Below are 16,930 nucleotides of genomic sequence, written 5' to 3'. Positions count from 1 at the left end.
GAAAATGGAGTGTGAAATGGAGTAATGAACAAAAAATAAAAGGATTACTCCATTTATAGAGTAATCTTTTTATTTTTTGTTCATCACTCCATTTCCCACTCTATTTTCTCAATTTTGGAGTAAAATATGGAGTGGGGTTGGAGATGCTCTTATAACGTCGCAAACATAAATTAATTTCTTTAGCAAATCAAGAAATAAAACTAAGTCGTTGTCTAAACAAGTATACAGTTAACTAGCTTTAAACTATTTAAGCCATGAAATGACAGTTGTTCTTAATGTTGACTTAATTTATGTGTAATGCAAGATTGTTTCTTTGGCCATAATTAAGACAGTTCTTAGTTCTTTTTAGATTTGAACTAAAAAAATTAAGAACCGTTTCTTAAATAAGAAATATAAAAGTTGTCTTTTAGTTAAAAAGTATATAAAAAACAAAAAACAAAAAATATATCATATAATGAGTTAAGAACCCCGGTTAAAAGACCGGGGTTAATCATACCTTTAGTGAATAACTACGATAAAGACCCTTCACAGACTTAACATTAAATAATTGCAGGTTTACTTATCAAAAGAATTTTCAAAGGACTTTATTTTTTCTTCTATAACCTTACACTTAAATAGAGTAATTTTATTATAGAGTAATTTTTGTTTCAATGGTATTTACTCTATAATATAGTAACTCTAGTATATAATTGAATATAGAAGAATGCCATATTTGATTCTATATTTAGAATAAAAAATTGACATTCTTTTATATTTTACTCTATAATAAAATAATTTTATTATAAGTAACACAATTAGAACAAAAATTATTTATTTTTGTATAATTTATAGAAGAAAAAATAGAGTATCATTGGAGATAATTTTAATCGACATTTTTTAAAAGAAACCAAGAAGAGACCGATAGGAACAATTCTTTAGAAATGATATAATAGTAATTAAAGGCATAATTAGAAGGATGGAATCCGAATCTCTTGGACCAACTCAGAATTTTATACTTGTTATGTCATATTGAGGATCACCAATAACGAATTATACTTTATTTTACGCAAAGTTGTTTTTAATGGAACTTAGCTTTATATAGTCGGAGCTAAAGGTTCGATCTTAGAAATATAAATAAATGAATGCAAGGGTGTATAGGGTTGTAACACATAAGAGATCAACGAAAATATTAAAATCAAATGCGGTTATTGCGGTATTGTGAATCGTTATCAGATTGAAAAATTATATACAAAGTTCACGAAGTAAAGATTGGTTCCCAATGGTCAAACACACAGCTACACACTTAAAGAGCCATCATTAATTCTTGAAAACAACGACTCGCATTCTTCGATAGCAGACTATATTTGACTATATGGTCTATTATTCACTTTTCAAAAAGTTCTATTTTGTTCCGGACGATAATGAAAATCATGAGAAATCAAATGCCGCATTATATATTAAACCGAAATTTGGTATGTCCGATTCTTTTCGGCGAAGATATATTCTGTTCCAATGCTTTTAAGGCTTTTCTAAGGTGAATTACTTGAATAAATATTAAAAAACTAGTAAGGTGTTCGATCGTGGAAACTTCCTTACCAAAGAGTTGAGATCATGTAATATATAAAACCGTTGTAAAAATAAGTCTTAAGTTTTCATGGAGCATCACATATTCTTCCTGTTAGGAATATATTTATTTATTTATAGGATTTGAATTGTTCTCTTATTTCTTGGAAGTGTAAAGACGGTGATGAGTTTACCAGTTTAGGTATAAAGCATGTTATGATATAATGAGATCTCATCGTTTTTTATTCATGCATTCTATATTTAGTTTTATCCACTTTATTAGTTTCTTTTTCTTTTCTGTTTAACCAAACGACCTTTTACACAGTTATAAATTAAAAAAAAAAAGTTGATGAAAAAATCACATATCATGAAAGAGAAATTGGCTTTATTTTAGAAGAAAAAATTTGATGAAAATTTTTTTTTTTTGATGAAAACCCAAGAGTTATGTCTAACCAAACGACCTTTTACACAGTTATAAATTAAAAAAAAATCATTGTGGAATCGTTGTGGAATCGTTTTCTAAAATAAAGCCAATTTCTCTTTCATGATATGTGATTTTTTTTTGTTTTAATTTCAGATGATTCAGATTGTTAAAATATACAATCAGTTTGTTATTTTTCTTCTTTTGCAAAAAGAATAATTTGTGTTAACTTTTACAGTTAAAAAAAACGATTGTTTCAATGGTTAATGTTAATGGTTTAATAGGAAAAAGAAGTGAAAATAGACACTAAAAGTCTAAAATGCAAACAAACAACTGAGATTAATAAAACTCAACCGCCTAAGTTTTAAGTCCTAGTCTCTAAATAAGTCTATAAATAAAGTTTCTAAGAGTATCTCCAATGTAAAACTTTATTTTTTTCCTTTAAAATGGAGTAAAAGTGAAAATAGAATAAAATGGTTCTAACCCTATTTCATTTTCTACTTTATAATGGAATGATGAACAAACAAAAAATAGATTACTCCATTTATGGAGTAAATTTTATTATAGAGTGAGATATGAAATTGGGTTGGAGCATTCTTTACTTTATATTCACTTTTATTCCATTTTAAAAAAAGAATTGAGTAGGAATGAAAATTCCCTAAATAAGTAATAACTTTTTTGTTTTTGATTAAACGGATTGGCGTCCCAGACCCATTTCTTTACACCCCCGACCGCAAGGTCCCAGACAACTTCTCTTCGTTCTAAACCTTATACCATCCATCGTCAAAACCCAAGAGTTATGTCTTCGATTCCATCGAAGCTATTATTCCTTGAACATTGAAGTTAAAAGCTTAAACCATTGGGTTTAGGCTGGTTGTAACATTAGTTTTTTTTTGAACATTATTGTAACATTAGTTCTTAGGCTTTAAAGATTCTAGCAGGTTGCTCTCACGAGTGAGAAAGGTAACTTAATCAATGGGCTGGGGTTTGTCTTTGTTAAACTTTTATTTCTCCTACAATTTCACATTGGCTAGAATTTACCTTGATATCTAGTATTATTATTAACTACCACTTATCGGATCTTGCATGGCCTTTCATCTCTGGTACTTCAAGTAATTAAGCAGCTTTTATGCAAACCGAAGCTACCTCGCGTTCAAAGTCGTGACAATATTAAACAAGATCACAAGCTGCAGTTACAATCTTCCTAGCATGCAATTACATTATTTTACATGTATCTTGTCATATATTTAAGAAACATTTGGATGAATTTTGAAGCTCTGTTACAAAAAAAAAATATATATATATGTATTTTAAAGTTACCATTTTTCAATAATATTGTTACATATGTTTCTGAACGTTGGGCTTTCCTATGTTTTTAATTTGTTTTGGGTTAGACAAGTAATTTTTTTTTCTTGGGCCTTCCATTGCATTTTCGTTGGGCCTTTTCTGTTTTATTTCTGAATTCTACAGTTGAAGAAAGAAACATTGGTATCAAATCCAATACTCTATACTCACTGAGAATGCAACTAGACACTCTGCTTATACACAATTGTTGGTTCTGAAGGATCTCAGCAGCGTAAAAACATAAACAGTGTACTTGAAATGTCTGATGTTACCTAAATATTAAGCCAAACATTAAAATGTCATACAATCATTGTTTTTATACATATCTCCTCGCATTTTCGAAACCCAGTCCAAACTAGTACTCAAACTCAAGAAAGAAAATCCTCAGCACAACCAAAAAAAAAGTAGTAATAAGAAACCCATCTTCTCAACAACGAGGCCTTAGACGGCTGCAGTGGTAGATTTCCGGACAGTGTAACGATAAGCAGCGACTTTCTTCTTGCGGGACAAAGTGTTATCAACAGAGAGAATGAGTTTCCCAGCTTCTCCTGTCGTGAAAGAGTTGCACACAGCTTCATCTGAAGCTTTCATCTTTCTTGGTTTCTCCACCACAATTGCATAACTCCCTTCAGCGTTTGGTACAAACTCTGCCGTGTACTCTAAGTCCCATCCTCCAACTACTATATCCCATGTTATAGTTGCTCCACCCTGTAAAATATCATAATCCACATAAAAAGAATTTCATAATCATCAAATCATTTATTTGTAAAATGCTTGTTGACATATTACCTCAATGCCTTCAATCTGAATGTTAACTTTCTCACCGCCCTTAATGGAGAATTCAGATGCAGGTTTTGGCGGTCCATTTTGTGAGTCAGTAGGACGGCTAAGACCGCCGTACTGCACCGGAATATCTTCCGGCCTTATGAACCTGACATAAGCATGCACAGTTAAACAAAATGGGTAAAAAAATAAGAGAAAATAGCATTGAAAGTGTTATGGTGTTTACTTGTAGAGTGTTTCAGCTGCATTTCCTTCTTTGGACATAACAAACTTGCTCTTTGTTCTATGCGTCAAGAAAGGGCTGAACATTGAGTAGATGACACTGAAGTACCAAGGCACATTGATGAATATCTACAAAAAAAAGATTCATCAAAACTTCACGAGTTGAATAGTTTTAAAATGATCTATTAGTACTTTTTACATATTAAAATATTAGTTTGTTACTCAAATATCAACATGAGAAATGCTTTGTTTATAGATATTACGCATTGTCTTTGTCAATAGAGATTGATTATTAATAAATTCAGCGTACGGCCACACAAAGAATCCATCAATTTAACTGTAGCGGTAGATGACAAAAGCTAAGAAGTAAAATTTACGGAAAGTAAAAACAAAAACAAGAATCAAAACTGCACAAGTCAGAGGATGATGCCAACACAGAAACATCTAAAACCACTCTTTACTATTTCTTCTAAATCCATTTTGAAAATTTGAACATAAACAAGATTCCAAGATCAATGTTAAGATAAGTACTATTTCTTGAATGAGATTTAGATTCCTCATTAAGCAGACATGTACTAAGCATTTAAGACACTTTAAGATTCTCTTGCATGAGAGATTCGCAAGCAACCCAACACGCAAAACAGAGCAAAAACACATGAAAAACATAACATTTACTAGGGTTTTTTCAGACAACACAAGTACAGAAACATAATAATCTCGAGATTCAAGTTCTTGTCTCCAAAAAGAAACATTTACCTTAGTAGCAACCATCTCAGGGTAATTATCCTGAAAGAGAGAAAGGATCTGGTTTGAAGCAACTCTAAGCTCTCTCTTAGGCATGTCCTTAAGATCCGTGACTTGAATCATCGAATTAACACCACCAGGTTTGAAATGAAGCATCTTGACACCTCTCTCCAGAACCTGAACTCTCCACCTCAGAAAGCTCTTGAGTTTCTCATCGTCACCAAACACTCTCTCGTACATCTCTCTCTCTTTAAACACACCGTACGCGTTGTAACACACGGGGTGTCCTTCCTTGTCGTATCCTCTCATGTAAGCGACTTTGCCTTCCAAATCCTTGAAGCCAAGATCTTCTTCGGTCAGTTTCTCTGCTTTGAACTCTTCTCTCCACTCCAAACACTTCTCGAGCATCCTCAGCGAGTCTCCGACTTTGAAGTCTCTGGCTCTGAGGAACTTGAGGAGGATGACGTCAGCTCTGTCGTCTCCGCCGAGGAGAGGGACTCCCCACATGGAGGAAGCTCCGAAGGAGGAAGACGAGAGCTTCTCTTTGAGGTCTTGGAGAGCTTTCTGCTCGGCGGGTTTGAGTTCGGAGACGAAGTAAGTGTCTTCTTTGAAGTGGTTGGAGCGGAGGGTAATGAGAGAGGACATGAAGCTTTTCTTTGGCTCTGCGTTTGGTGTTTTTGTGGGATCAAATGGGCTTGGGGACAATGCAGAGTCCATTGATTCTTGATTATCTATGGAGAGTGAGAAAAACAGAGATGAGAGACAAAGGAGGATCGATGTAATGATAAGCAAGACGTGGAGGAGGAGTGAGAGTGACGGGAGAGAGAAAGATATAGGCGTGACTTCTTGATTTCTGATTTTTGAACAGATATCGCGGCTTTTTACAATAATATAAAATAAAAATCAATCTGATAAAGCTTATTTAAATAATCTGATAAAGCTTATTTTTACTGAATTTTCCAATTCCAACGCTATTTTTATATAAAGTGTTCATTTAAAAAAAATTTCATTATAATTTTTTTTACATTTTGATTGCATACATTTGAAAAATCAATTTTATAGCTTCTAATAAAAAATATTAATTAGAAATAACCCAGAAGTTTTTAATATGTCTGAAAAAACTTAGTAGGAAATGGAGGAAATGTTATTTTAAATTTTCTACGAAATTGATTAGAAGACTGTGACCATACATATATGTGTGAAATGTTTTAGTTTGAAAAAAAAACACAAAAATCGAAAAGTATATATATCAGGAAACATGTTTTGTTAATTGAATGTGAACTGAGATTGGAAAAGATCTTTTTAAGCGAATTGGATTGAGACAAAAGAAGAATGGTGTTGGGTAAAAAGAACAGAGAGATTGAAAGTGGAGCGTGGTAGTCACGTGCATTAGGAGAGGAGCGTGAGTTTGCAGCAAAGAGGTAACGTGTAGAAGAGGTGATAATAATTATGAGAAGAGATGGGGGGCGTGTTTGGTTCACCAAAACTCAAAAAAAAAGTCACCTCTACGTTCAAACACACACTCTTTATCTTATCTCTCTCGAATGAGATGGGGAATCTAGGTTTGGTACTAGTGTGTTTGTACAAGTGTTGTATTATCGTTCTCTGACATTTCTTAGGGTTGAATCTTATGTTGTGTAACGTATAGATTGTGTGTGGGACGGTGAGTGGATGTTCAGTGCATCTAAATTAGGATTGAAGTTGTTTACTTTGTTTCTGTTGTGTCCTTTGTACGTACGCGGAGGATATATGGTATTTACGTACAATTAATCTTAGAATTATAAGACTCAAAGACTACAATAACTTGGTAAAATCTTACTCTCCTCTAGATTCTAAAAAGCAAAAGGATTTTAAAGCTCACTCTTTATTTCAAGTTTCAACATACTATGAGAAGGATTAAGGTGGGATTATGAGAATATTTGGGGATCCGCTCAATTAGCATATAAAATACATTAGTTTAGCCAAAAACAATCATCTTTTCCACACCATGCGATTTCGACTTTATACTTTCCAGTTCATTCCCATAACCTACAAAATAAACATTTAATTAACATCATTCCAGAAAAGAATAACTAAACGAATAGTTATTATTACCTATATGTGTGTATCAATGGCAATGGTATTAACGTTGGACCACATCTAAGTTGAAACTTACAACAACAGTTAGTAGGAATTTCTATCATTATTATTTATTCCCTGTCTTCTTAATGAGTATTTTATTTACAAAAATTTGTAACCAAAATTAAGAGAAAATTGATACAGTAATTTTTTGATAAAGGAATGTAAGTGCTCTTGCCAATTTGATTTTTTGTAGAACTTGTAAGACTCCATTATATACATCTCTTCCTTTTATAGTTAACTATATACTAATTGTTTAGTTGTGAATTTTCAGTATGTCTCTTTTTTTGTTTTCATTTATGATATTCTAAATATCTCTCTGCAAAAATTATTACAAAATTTGGAAAACTGTAAAATGTTTTGGCGTTTATTGATAACTGGTGGGCCTCTAATGTGCTGATTCTCGTGGACATAATACTTTAACAATGTTTGAAACCTTTGGCTTTGGAGTTCACTTTTGACTTAGTGCGACAGTGGAACAGTAATTGATTAAGTACCCTTTAATCATTCGGGAATGCCTTAAAGACAGCCTCCGAAGCAAATTACATTTTCATTTTAAATTTGACGGTTGGACGTATTCTATCAATTTGATTTATTTACAACGACTTATAAATGGTAACTTGTTTAGCTGAAGCAAGAAAACTAGTGGTTGAATTTGTGGAATTTTCTTTGATGGTACATTTGTTGTGATTTAACTTTGTAAATCCACAGTATATATACAAATAAAAGCATTTTGAAAGAAAAATATACAAGAAAAGCCAATACTACTTGTTTTTTTTTTTCCTTCTTTCCTTCGACCATCACCTCTATCTTCTAATCACGTTCCTTCATGCACCTCTAGCCGGAAAAACTCGTTAAGAATCTAAAAAATCGAACAAAGAGGTGAAATTTGTAAGTGATAAATTAATGTGGAAGTTTCTTAAACTTGTGATGCAATTTAATCGCTTTGAAAGCCTACGAAATTAAAGTGTTTTCATAGAATCTCATGATTCATGTGTTCTGGACAGATGGATTTGGTTTAGAAATACGGGTAAGAAACGAAGTTAGTGAAACAAAGACATCTGAAACGTTGGACGTAAGCCCAGTGACATTAGTAGGTTAACAAAGAGGCTTTGGGTTTGAGGAGAACCCAATGTCTTGTGATCCAAATGAAGACATTAAGGGTTGTAAACCTTAAGGCCTACTTATAAAATGTGAGCAAAAGTGATGAGGTAAGTATGGGGTTTAAGCTTTCAAAAAAAAAGTAAGGGGCTTAGTCATTTGGGTTTAGTTAATTAAATTTGGAAACCTGGATGGGATGTCCGTATGACTGCCACTACAAGATCACTTGAGTATGAGTTAAAGATACATGCCAATCACAAAGAGTGGAATATTGAGATCAGGGAATATTATGGACTCAAGGATCGATCCTTACCATGATAATGTTATTGCGTATAATATTTGTACATAAATGTATGATGATATATATGTGTTATATTATCTATGTATATATATATGTTGGGACACGGTTTCTTACTTTGACCTACCAAAGAATGCAGTACATACTCGAAGAGACACCACTAGACCCACAGTCTTGGTTTAAACTAGACCTATAGAGTAAATCACGTACTCAATGGCTCTAGCTATCAGCATCACATGTGCCGTAGTCACACAAGGCCTTATATCGTTCACCAATCGTACCATATGAAAATCTCTGCAAATTGTCATCGGTGCATCATAAGTTGGACCTATTATGCTAACCATTTCAACTAATATCTTAATCCTCATGAAGAGTTTAAAAGGCGAAGTTTAAGCAACATACAAGAACACGCCCAAAATCTAAACATACATACTCGTAAGTTTAGTTGATATCCTTCAAAGTTTAGTGAAATTCTTTAGCTTCCATACATATATAAAATTTGAGCAGATTACCAGTAAAGAAAGCGAAAATTCTAGTACACCATTAAAACTATCTATAGAAGATACTAATTGTAAAAGCAATACACGCCTCTTTTCCCGATACATGCACATTGTCCTCTTGTATGAATGTAAATATGTATTATATATAATATACTAGGGTCAGCCCGCCCTACGGGCGGGATATATTTTACTTGTGATTTGGATTATTATTTTTTGTATGATTTTTTGAGTTGTGTTTTTGGTTTACATTTGCATTAGATGTATATGATAATAATTTTTGTCTCTTAGAAAGTTTGAGGTGAAGAAGAATTACATGTGATAACATATATTTTGCTTGTTTGCAAAAGTTGTTTCTTTATTAAAGAGTTGTGGCATTATTATGTTGTGAGGGCTTCAAATGTCTTCATGTTGTTTCATTTTACAAATAATTGATTTCGTACTTGGTATGTTATTTGTGATTTGTAATATTTAGGCTGTGAAGAATTTTGTTGTGGGTAATTTTCTATGTATGTTATAAAAGTAATTATCCTTTAAGTTGAAATCATAGAATTTCTACATGCTATTGGAACGAAAGTGGTAATAATTTGAAGTTGCTTTTCTTTTTAAAAGTAAAATGTTAAATTAAATGAGAAGAAGGTATTAGTGCAAAGCTAATCAAATTAAGAACACACTGAAACCGGAAAGTGTGAAAACTAAGTAGTAGCCGATGAGTGTAGACACTTGTCAATCACCGTAAAACTAACACTAAGAACTTCTCCATTTGTTTATAGTAATAACAATCAATATATCGTTTTCGAGATTATTGAGATGTGGTGGCATTGTAAAGATCATATTCGTCCCATAACACTTCTTTTTCAATATAGAAACACCGCATAAGGAACGTTTGATCTATCTCAGCATTTGTCTGCCCGAGACATGTTGGTTTTTGTTCATGACTATCCATAAATTTCATGCATTCTTCATGTTTGCTAATATGTGAAGATGTGTTAGTCTTATGGTAGTTTTGTTTCAAAGTCAAAATTATTTGTTTTTTCTAATAATAATTCTTGTATAGATTAAGTAAATATTTTCTTAATTAATCTCATACACTGACTTTTAGAGTTATTCATCTGAACTGAACGGTTTTGGGATATTTTAAATTCTTTATAAATTAAAAGCAAAGAAAAACACATTGGTTAAGTATGTATAATTGGTTTAATAGTTGTTCTTATTTGAGAAAGTTTGGATATATGTGCGTTGAATAATTATTTTTGTGGTTACTTTATTTTATAGGTTTTATTATGAATTTTCACTATTTTTTTAAATTAAGTAAATTTATACGTTGATGGTTGAGATGATTTCAATAGAAATGTGTTCTTCTTCATTTTGGTAATATAAATATTTTGATTGGTTTATTTTATATTTTCTCCTTTCATTTATACTTCTATATCTTATCGTTTTTATTGCGTTTCAATTTAAAATTTATAATTACAAAAAAATTATTTTCATATTAGTATTAAATTAGTTGTATTGAAACTCTCTTTAAAATTCATGAAGTTACTACATTTATTTGCATATGGTTTCTTTAATGTGTTATTATATAAATACAATTTTCATTTATTTTTATAATTAATTCTTTTAGTTCTATTTTATTATATTTTTCTCAATTAATTGTTAAAAATCTTTGAAAATTATGTGACTTCCATTTTTATAATATTTTTTTAGTTTCTCTTATTTCTTGTGTTTCACTCGGAGTATTTGTTATTGTAAAATAAATTCTCATTTTCATAATTATTTTTATGTTATTAAATTATTTTTTTAAAAAAATTCATATTCTTTTTATTAGTTATTTAAGAATCATATTTTTTGTTCGAGATATTTTCACAAACACTAATCACGTTTTGTAGTATATATACATGGAGAGAGAGGAAGGTATAGCTTCAGACCGTAACAGTCTAATAAATAGTATACACAGTGGTATTATGTTGGTAACAGATCAAAGAGCAGAGACATCAGAGTCGAAACATATGAAGAAAGGATCTTGCAAGAGTCTTAAACTCACCAATATGATGGAGAAGTGGAGGCAGTGTAAGAAAGGACACTTCTCTGTGTACACCAGAGAAGGCAGGGGGCTTGTTATGCCATTGGATTATCTGAAACATCCAATCTTTAAGGTCTTATTGGAGATGGCGGAGGAAGAGTTCGGTTCCACAATAAATTTCCTTCATTTTGTCATTCAATACAAAACAAAATGATGCTATTTAACACGAAGGAATACTACATATTAACTTGTCTCAACCTTAGAAAATAAAAGGCTAATCAAATGTCCAAACTCATATCAATGCCATGCTCATTAAGAGCTTCCATATGATGATCCACATCTCTTCCAGCGAGGATACCACCGTGTATGTTTGGGTGCAAACTCTTCACACGGCCATCAAGCTGCTTTTATGAGAAGAAAAAAAAACAAAATGAGAGGTAAGCTTAATATACCAAACTCAACTGCTTAATCATTACCACCAGATAAAGAATGAAACTTGCCATTTCAGGGAAATGAGTAAGCGTCTCCACTTTGGAAGTGACAGAGACTCCAGCATTCTCCAAGGTAGAGGCGTTCCTCCAGTAGAAACAATGAAAAAAAAAGGAATCATTTTTCAATCCATAAACACTTATTAGAACAGAAACATAACTAAAAATTATGAAATAAGACATACCTACTCTTGAAGACCGTTGCCAAGAGTAGCTAAATCCTACTTGTCAGATAAAGATATCAAAGCTTGCTTCTTTCCTGATGTACACACGCCCATGTTACATTAAAAACCTTATTGTAAACAGAATATAATTGAAATCAATCTCTGAATATGAACTTGCAGGTTAACACAAAAACAAACCAGAGGAGGCCGAGGACTGTGGCTGATTCTTTAGAGCTGTCTGAGACTCTGACATGGCTCGGACCGTAACGAAACTCGGACGCAGCGACTTAGAATAGACCTGCTGCTTCTAGACAAAATCAACAATAGCAGATATGAGAAACAGAGACACCAAGAAGAGGAACACGTCGACACAGGGAGAGGAGAGAACTCACAGGCTGAGCAAAATCAATATTCAGTTTTGAAAGAGATTTCTATAAGAGAAATAAATAATCGGTTAACCAAATAAATGAGTTAACTAACAGTGAAGTGTAAGATAGAGTTGTTTGCTAGAGCTTCGAGTTTGTGAGCTTTATAAGTTCTCTTCTTAAAATTTTGCCAGAGGGATTTTTCGGATAAGTTACTTCCAGCTGTTCTTACGATATATGCCATTGGATATTTCCCAGCTTTCAAGTCAGGGATGCTTCAAAAAACATAAGAAATAAAAAGTAAAGAGCTACAGAAAAAAAAGGTCATTAAAAAGAGAAGAATTTAGCAATCTCTATCATGTTAAAAGAAAAAGTCCTTGCGGTATTACTGCTGCATCAGCAATCTCTGGATGAGCAAGCAACAATGCTTCAAGCTCAGCTGGAGCAACCTAACAAACATTTTAAACCATTACCAAAACACACCAACTTTACAAAAGATGATCCACACATTAAGAAAGATTTTTGTTTATTACCTGATAACGATTGCATTTGATAAGCTCCTTTAATCTATCAACAACAAAGACAAAAACCTTCATTGTCAATGTAACACAAATCTCCAGTCTTCAACTATCCTTCTGAATCAATAGTAGATGCAGTAGCTTCCTCGTTCTTAAAATAAACTTTTAAAAACAACTCAAAACAGTTTCATACCAAAAACAAAAACACCTTTTCGAAAAGAATCAATCACCTTTCATCACGGTAGGACTCTGGAGGCAGAGCTCCCCGGTTCAATGCACCCCCAAGACCCGACCCGTATCCGGATCCACAATCTTACCATCCACGTTCGGAGCAAGCAAACCAGAGGATCCGTACCTCTCAGTCTCCTCTTTAGTAAACATAGAAGCAACTATAGCCGCCGTCTCAGTCAAGCCATAGCCTTGCAGAAATTTAATGTTACTGTATCTCTCAACGAACTTCTCCGTCACCTCTTTAATAGTTTACCCATTCTTCAATATACTCACACGCCAAACTGTTTCTGCATATAAAATTGTTTCATAAAGTCTCCTTCTTTACAATAGCACAACACAATAAACAGAATGGGAGCTTCTTTTTTTTGATCAGCAAAAACATTGTATGAATGATGAGATTTGATGTTTTCACCTATCCATCTAAATTAAGAGAGCTGAGAAACCGTTTGTAGGATGAAGTGAAGGTAAGCTTGATTGGATCAGGAGGACTGAGAAACCGTTGGTAGAGGGAAGTGGATAAAAGCTTGATTGGATCAGGAGGACTATCGCTAATCCGTAGCTGCTTGCCCCTAAAAACGCAGAAGACTCGATCCCTCGCAGAAGATTTCCTTTACAGTTTGGCAGCGGAGGTAAGGAGCAGAAGCATAATTAAGTTGATTGAAATGCACCCCTAAACCATCACGCCTTGATTGACCAGAGGTGGTGAAGTGAATATCGAACGTCACAGCAACGACTCCGTCTTCACGCAATGATCGCAGGTGAGAGACGGTGGATTGATTTCAGGTCCAATGAATAGATCGTGATTTTCAGAAGAGAAATAATGTCTTATTTATACATGATATCACAGATCCTCGCCGATGCAAACAAAGCATTGAAGAACTTGTACAAAACCATAACGCACTCAGTTTCAGAAACCGTGAGGAAGATTGATCGTCCCATACACATATGTTCACTACAAGAAAAATGAGTATTGATAGCAGTAGAAGATAGCATTTTTTCGCTTTCTGCTATGGTTGACATACCCGTTAGTTTTAGATAGCGTTTGTATTTTTGGAAACGCTACGATAGAACGGCATAATTGGAAACGCTATGATAGCACATGGTTTTATATGTAACACTTATGTTTAATAGCAAAACACATTTAAAAACGCTATGTTTGGTATTTTAAATCCCTAAACCCTAAACAAGTTTTTAAACTCTAAGCACAAACTTTTAAACTCTACTATTTTAACATCATATCTTAAATTAAACTTCAATTCTTAAATATAAACTTAAAATTAATATTTTTCAAAAATTCATCTCAAATCTAAATCAATACCCTAAACCTTTAACCCTCGAACCATATACTCTATCTTTTATTTTAAACTCCAAACTTCAAATCTAATCTTTTCAAACGTAATACATCAAATATCTTATTTATAAATCATAACAACTATTAAATTTATATACATATTTACTTTACACTAATTATATATAAATCTTAAATTTGTTTACATTTGTACTTTACATACCCTAAACTCTAACTAAAAATCTAATTAAAACTATAATATTTTATTATTTAATTTAAAATATTAAATTTGAGATTTAATGAAAGTATAATATCAAATCTTAAATCTGAACCCTAAGCACTATATTCCAAACCCTAAACTATATCCTTATATATATATATCATGCCCTAAATTAATCACATATCCGAAACTCTAACTAAAAAATAATAAAACTCTAATAATTTTTTATTTTATTTTAAATTTAATCAACATATAATCTCAAATCTGAACCCTAAGCACTATATTCCAAACCCTACAGTCCCTAAGTTTTACACCCTAAACTCTAAACTTCATACTTAAACCACACATCTAAAAAAATCTGCATATAAACATAAAATCTAAATTTGAAACTTTTAAATTTTATAGCAAATATACAGTTTAGTATAAATATAACCTAATTTTGTTCCCAATTTTTAAACTTTTTAAACTGTAAACTTGAAATATAAACTACAAAATATACTTGTGGTTAAACATATAAGTCAACTTTATTAAACATATGAAGTAAAAATAATTAAAAGAAACCATTACAGAAAAACAAAACAAAAACAAATCTCATTGGCTAGTCATTTACGTCTGTTTGATTGGATTCAATCCAATGGACAAGATCTGTCCCTTCTCATTTTATCAGTCTTATTTCTCATTGGATGATAAATGTTGGTGAGGATAACCAAGTTTTAATCTCTACCATTGATAAAATCTTATCCAATGGTGAGAATATCAAGAGCTTTTCTCTCTATCTTTCCCATCTCTCACAATCTCCGTCTCTCTCAACCTCTGTATCTCTCAATCCCAGCCGCCATGTCTCTCCATCTCTCTCAATCGCCATCCCTCGTAACCTCTGTGTCTCCAAAGTAGCCGTGTTTTCCATTCTTCAATTCCATTCGTTTAATTGCTCTCTACAGTGATACGCTGAAACATGGATTCAAGTTTGGTTGAAACGTATTTTTGTTGTTTAAGGAGAAGAAGTAGTGGATAACGAAGGAGTGGAGTCGGAGCTGTGCCGGAGTCGGAGCGGGACTAGCTATGCCGGATTCTGCAGGCGGAGGAAGACGGTGGGACGATGACATGGGAAAGAGAAGTGATGGAGAATGGATGAGGACAGAAGATGGTGTAGCTAACAGCGTGGTTTTAAGCGTCGATGTGAAGGAGTTCGTGATGGTGGTTGATAGATCCGGTGAAGGAGGTGGCTGGTGTAAACATACACACGAGGCTGAGGCGGAGAGGTGGAGGCACGATGAGTTAGGTTTCTTTTTTAGGTTTAGCTTTTTAGGTTTACTTTTTTGGTTTACACTTAAACCAATTTTGATTTATTTTTATATGTGAACCAGTTTTAATTTATGAATAATTTGTAATTCAATTTCGTTTATAATTTAATTTTAATATAAAAATCAGTTTTAATTAAAATGCAATTTCAATAATATAAAAAAATTAAATATTTTTATTGTATTTTTATTTTTTATTTTTTAATCATGTAAATAATAACAAAAATTATACGCTATTAAATAATATTTAATTGCATACAAAGAAACGCTATAGTATATGACAATAAGATAGCAACGCGAAAAAGCGCTATCTAATGTGTCTAACTTACTATGACGGGCGATGATACAGTGCTTCAAAAACTGCTATCGTATCGTTAAATAGCGGTTTTCGTCCGCTAAGAAAAGCTTTTTTTCTTGTAGTGGTTGAAGAGCTGTGTTTTGGATGTGAGACACGTGTCAGATACATGATGCACGAATAAGTGACCTGTCATCCCATGTGGACATCCTAAGAGAGAAGGAAAGTCTCTTTTATATATAAAGATCCCTATATATTAATACTCACTTTATGCCGAACTTAAGATACATAGTGGGAATTAACAGTAAGTAGATTTGAACTGAACATCTATTATTTCTCCTATTATGTTTTTGTATAAATGTATGCAGGTACCTGGTAACTAGTAGAAAGCATATATGTGATAAAAGTAAATATATATTAATGGAAGTTAATCAAATTGAAATAACATTAATTTTTCATGTTTAGTGATTTTTTTCAGAAAATCATTTTTTTCAATCATAGAATGATATGATACAAAATGGTGCTCTTTTTCCATTTTAACTGGTGAATATTACGAGAAATGTACAAAATTATGCATTCATGAATATTTTATTTAGTATAATACTAAAATGTATTCCACCACCAATATTAGAAAGATGATACTTTATGGATGGATTTTGAAAGGATAATGAGTTATTATCCATGAAAGGTCGGTATGGTGCATTCAAAGATTTTGAAAGTTTGATGGAGACAAGAAATATAAGAGTTAGCTTCTCACCTTTGAGTGCAGAATCTGTAACCTTTATTTGGACGATGGAATTTATGAAAACTTTTCGATAATTTTAAATATATTTTACAACAAATTATTTTTAATTTGTGAAAATAGTTTCACAACCAGAAGAATTGTTTGATTTTGCAAATTAACTTAAAGAAATGAAAAGAAGAAAGGACAGTTTCAACATGCTCATGATTACGCATGTATCTCATA

At 32.4% G+C, this 16,930-nt stretch overlaps 1 protein-coding gene and 1 long non-coding RNA gene across 2 annotated transcripts; one reads left to right on the top strand and one right to left on the bottom strand.

Annotated features, from left to right (window-relative positions):
• Nucleotides 1-3,566: 3,566 nt before the first annotated feature.
• On the bottom strand, nucleotides 3,567-6,747 carry LOC106367670 (patellin-6). Its single transcript, XM_013807495.3, has 4 exons — nucleotides 5,069-6,747; nucleotides 4,317-4,441; nucleotides 4,097-4,238; nucleotides 3,567-4,015 (listed from the first exon to the last, which is right to left on the bottom strand). Exons 1-4 carry the CDS (start codon nucleotides 5,771-5,773, stop codon nucleotides 3,749-3,751), a joined length of 1,239 nt encoding a protein of 412 aa, XP_013662949.1. The 5' UTR covers nucleotides 5,774-6,747; the 3' UTR covers nucleotides 3,567-3,748.
• Nucleotides 6,748-12,118: 5,371 nt separating this feature from the next.
• On the top strand, nucleotides 12,119-15,767 carry LOC125578422. Its single transcript, XR_007316517.1, has 2 exons — nucleotides 12,119-15,257; nucleotides 15,364-15,767. It is a non-coding gene; the product is annotated as an uncharacterized LOC125578422 (long non-coding RNA).
• Nucleotides 15,768-16,930: the final 1,163 nt, after the last annotated feature.

Source organism: Brassica napus, chromosome A9 (assembly GCF_020379485.1).
Source record: "Brassica napus cultivar Da-Ae chromosome A9, Da-Ae, whole genome shotgun sequence".
NCBI lineage: Eukaryota > Viridiplantae > Streptophyta > Magnoliopsida > Brassicales > Brassicaceae > Brassica > Brassica napus.
The sequence above is the reverse complement of the archived record's forward strand: the minus strand, read 5'-3'. Positions and strand labels throughout refer to the sequence as shown.

Bases quoted from the DNA above. Each gene is read 5' to 3' on its own strand.
- LOC106367670 (XM_013807495.3), bottom strand. From the start codon at position 5,773: ATGGACTCTGCATTGTCCCCAAGCCCATTTGATCCCACAAAAACACCA. The intron at 4,239-4,316 runs GTAAACACCATA...TGCTTATGTCAG, and splicing joins GCAGCTGAAACACTCTACAA to GTTCATAAGGCCGGAAGATA. The intron at 4,016-4,096 runs GTAATATGTCAA...GATATTTTACAG, and splicing joins TTCAGATTGAAGGCATTGAG to GGTGGAGCAACTATAACATG.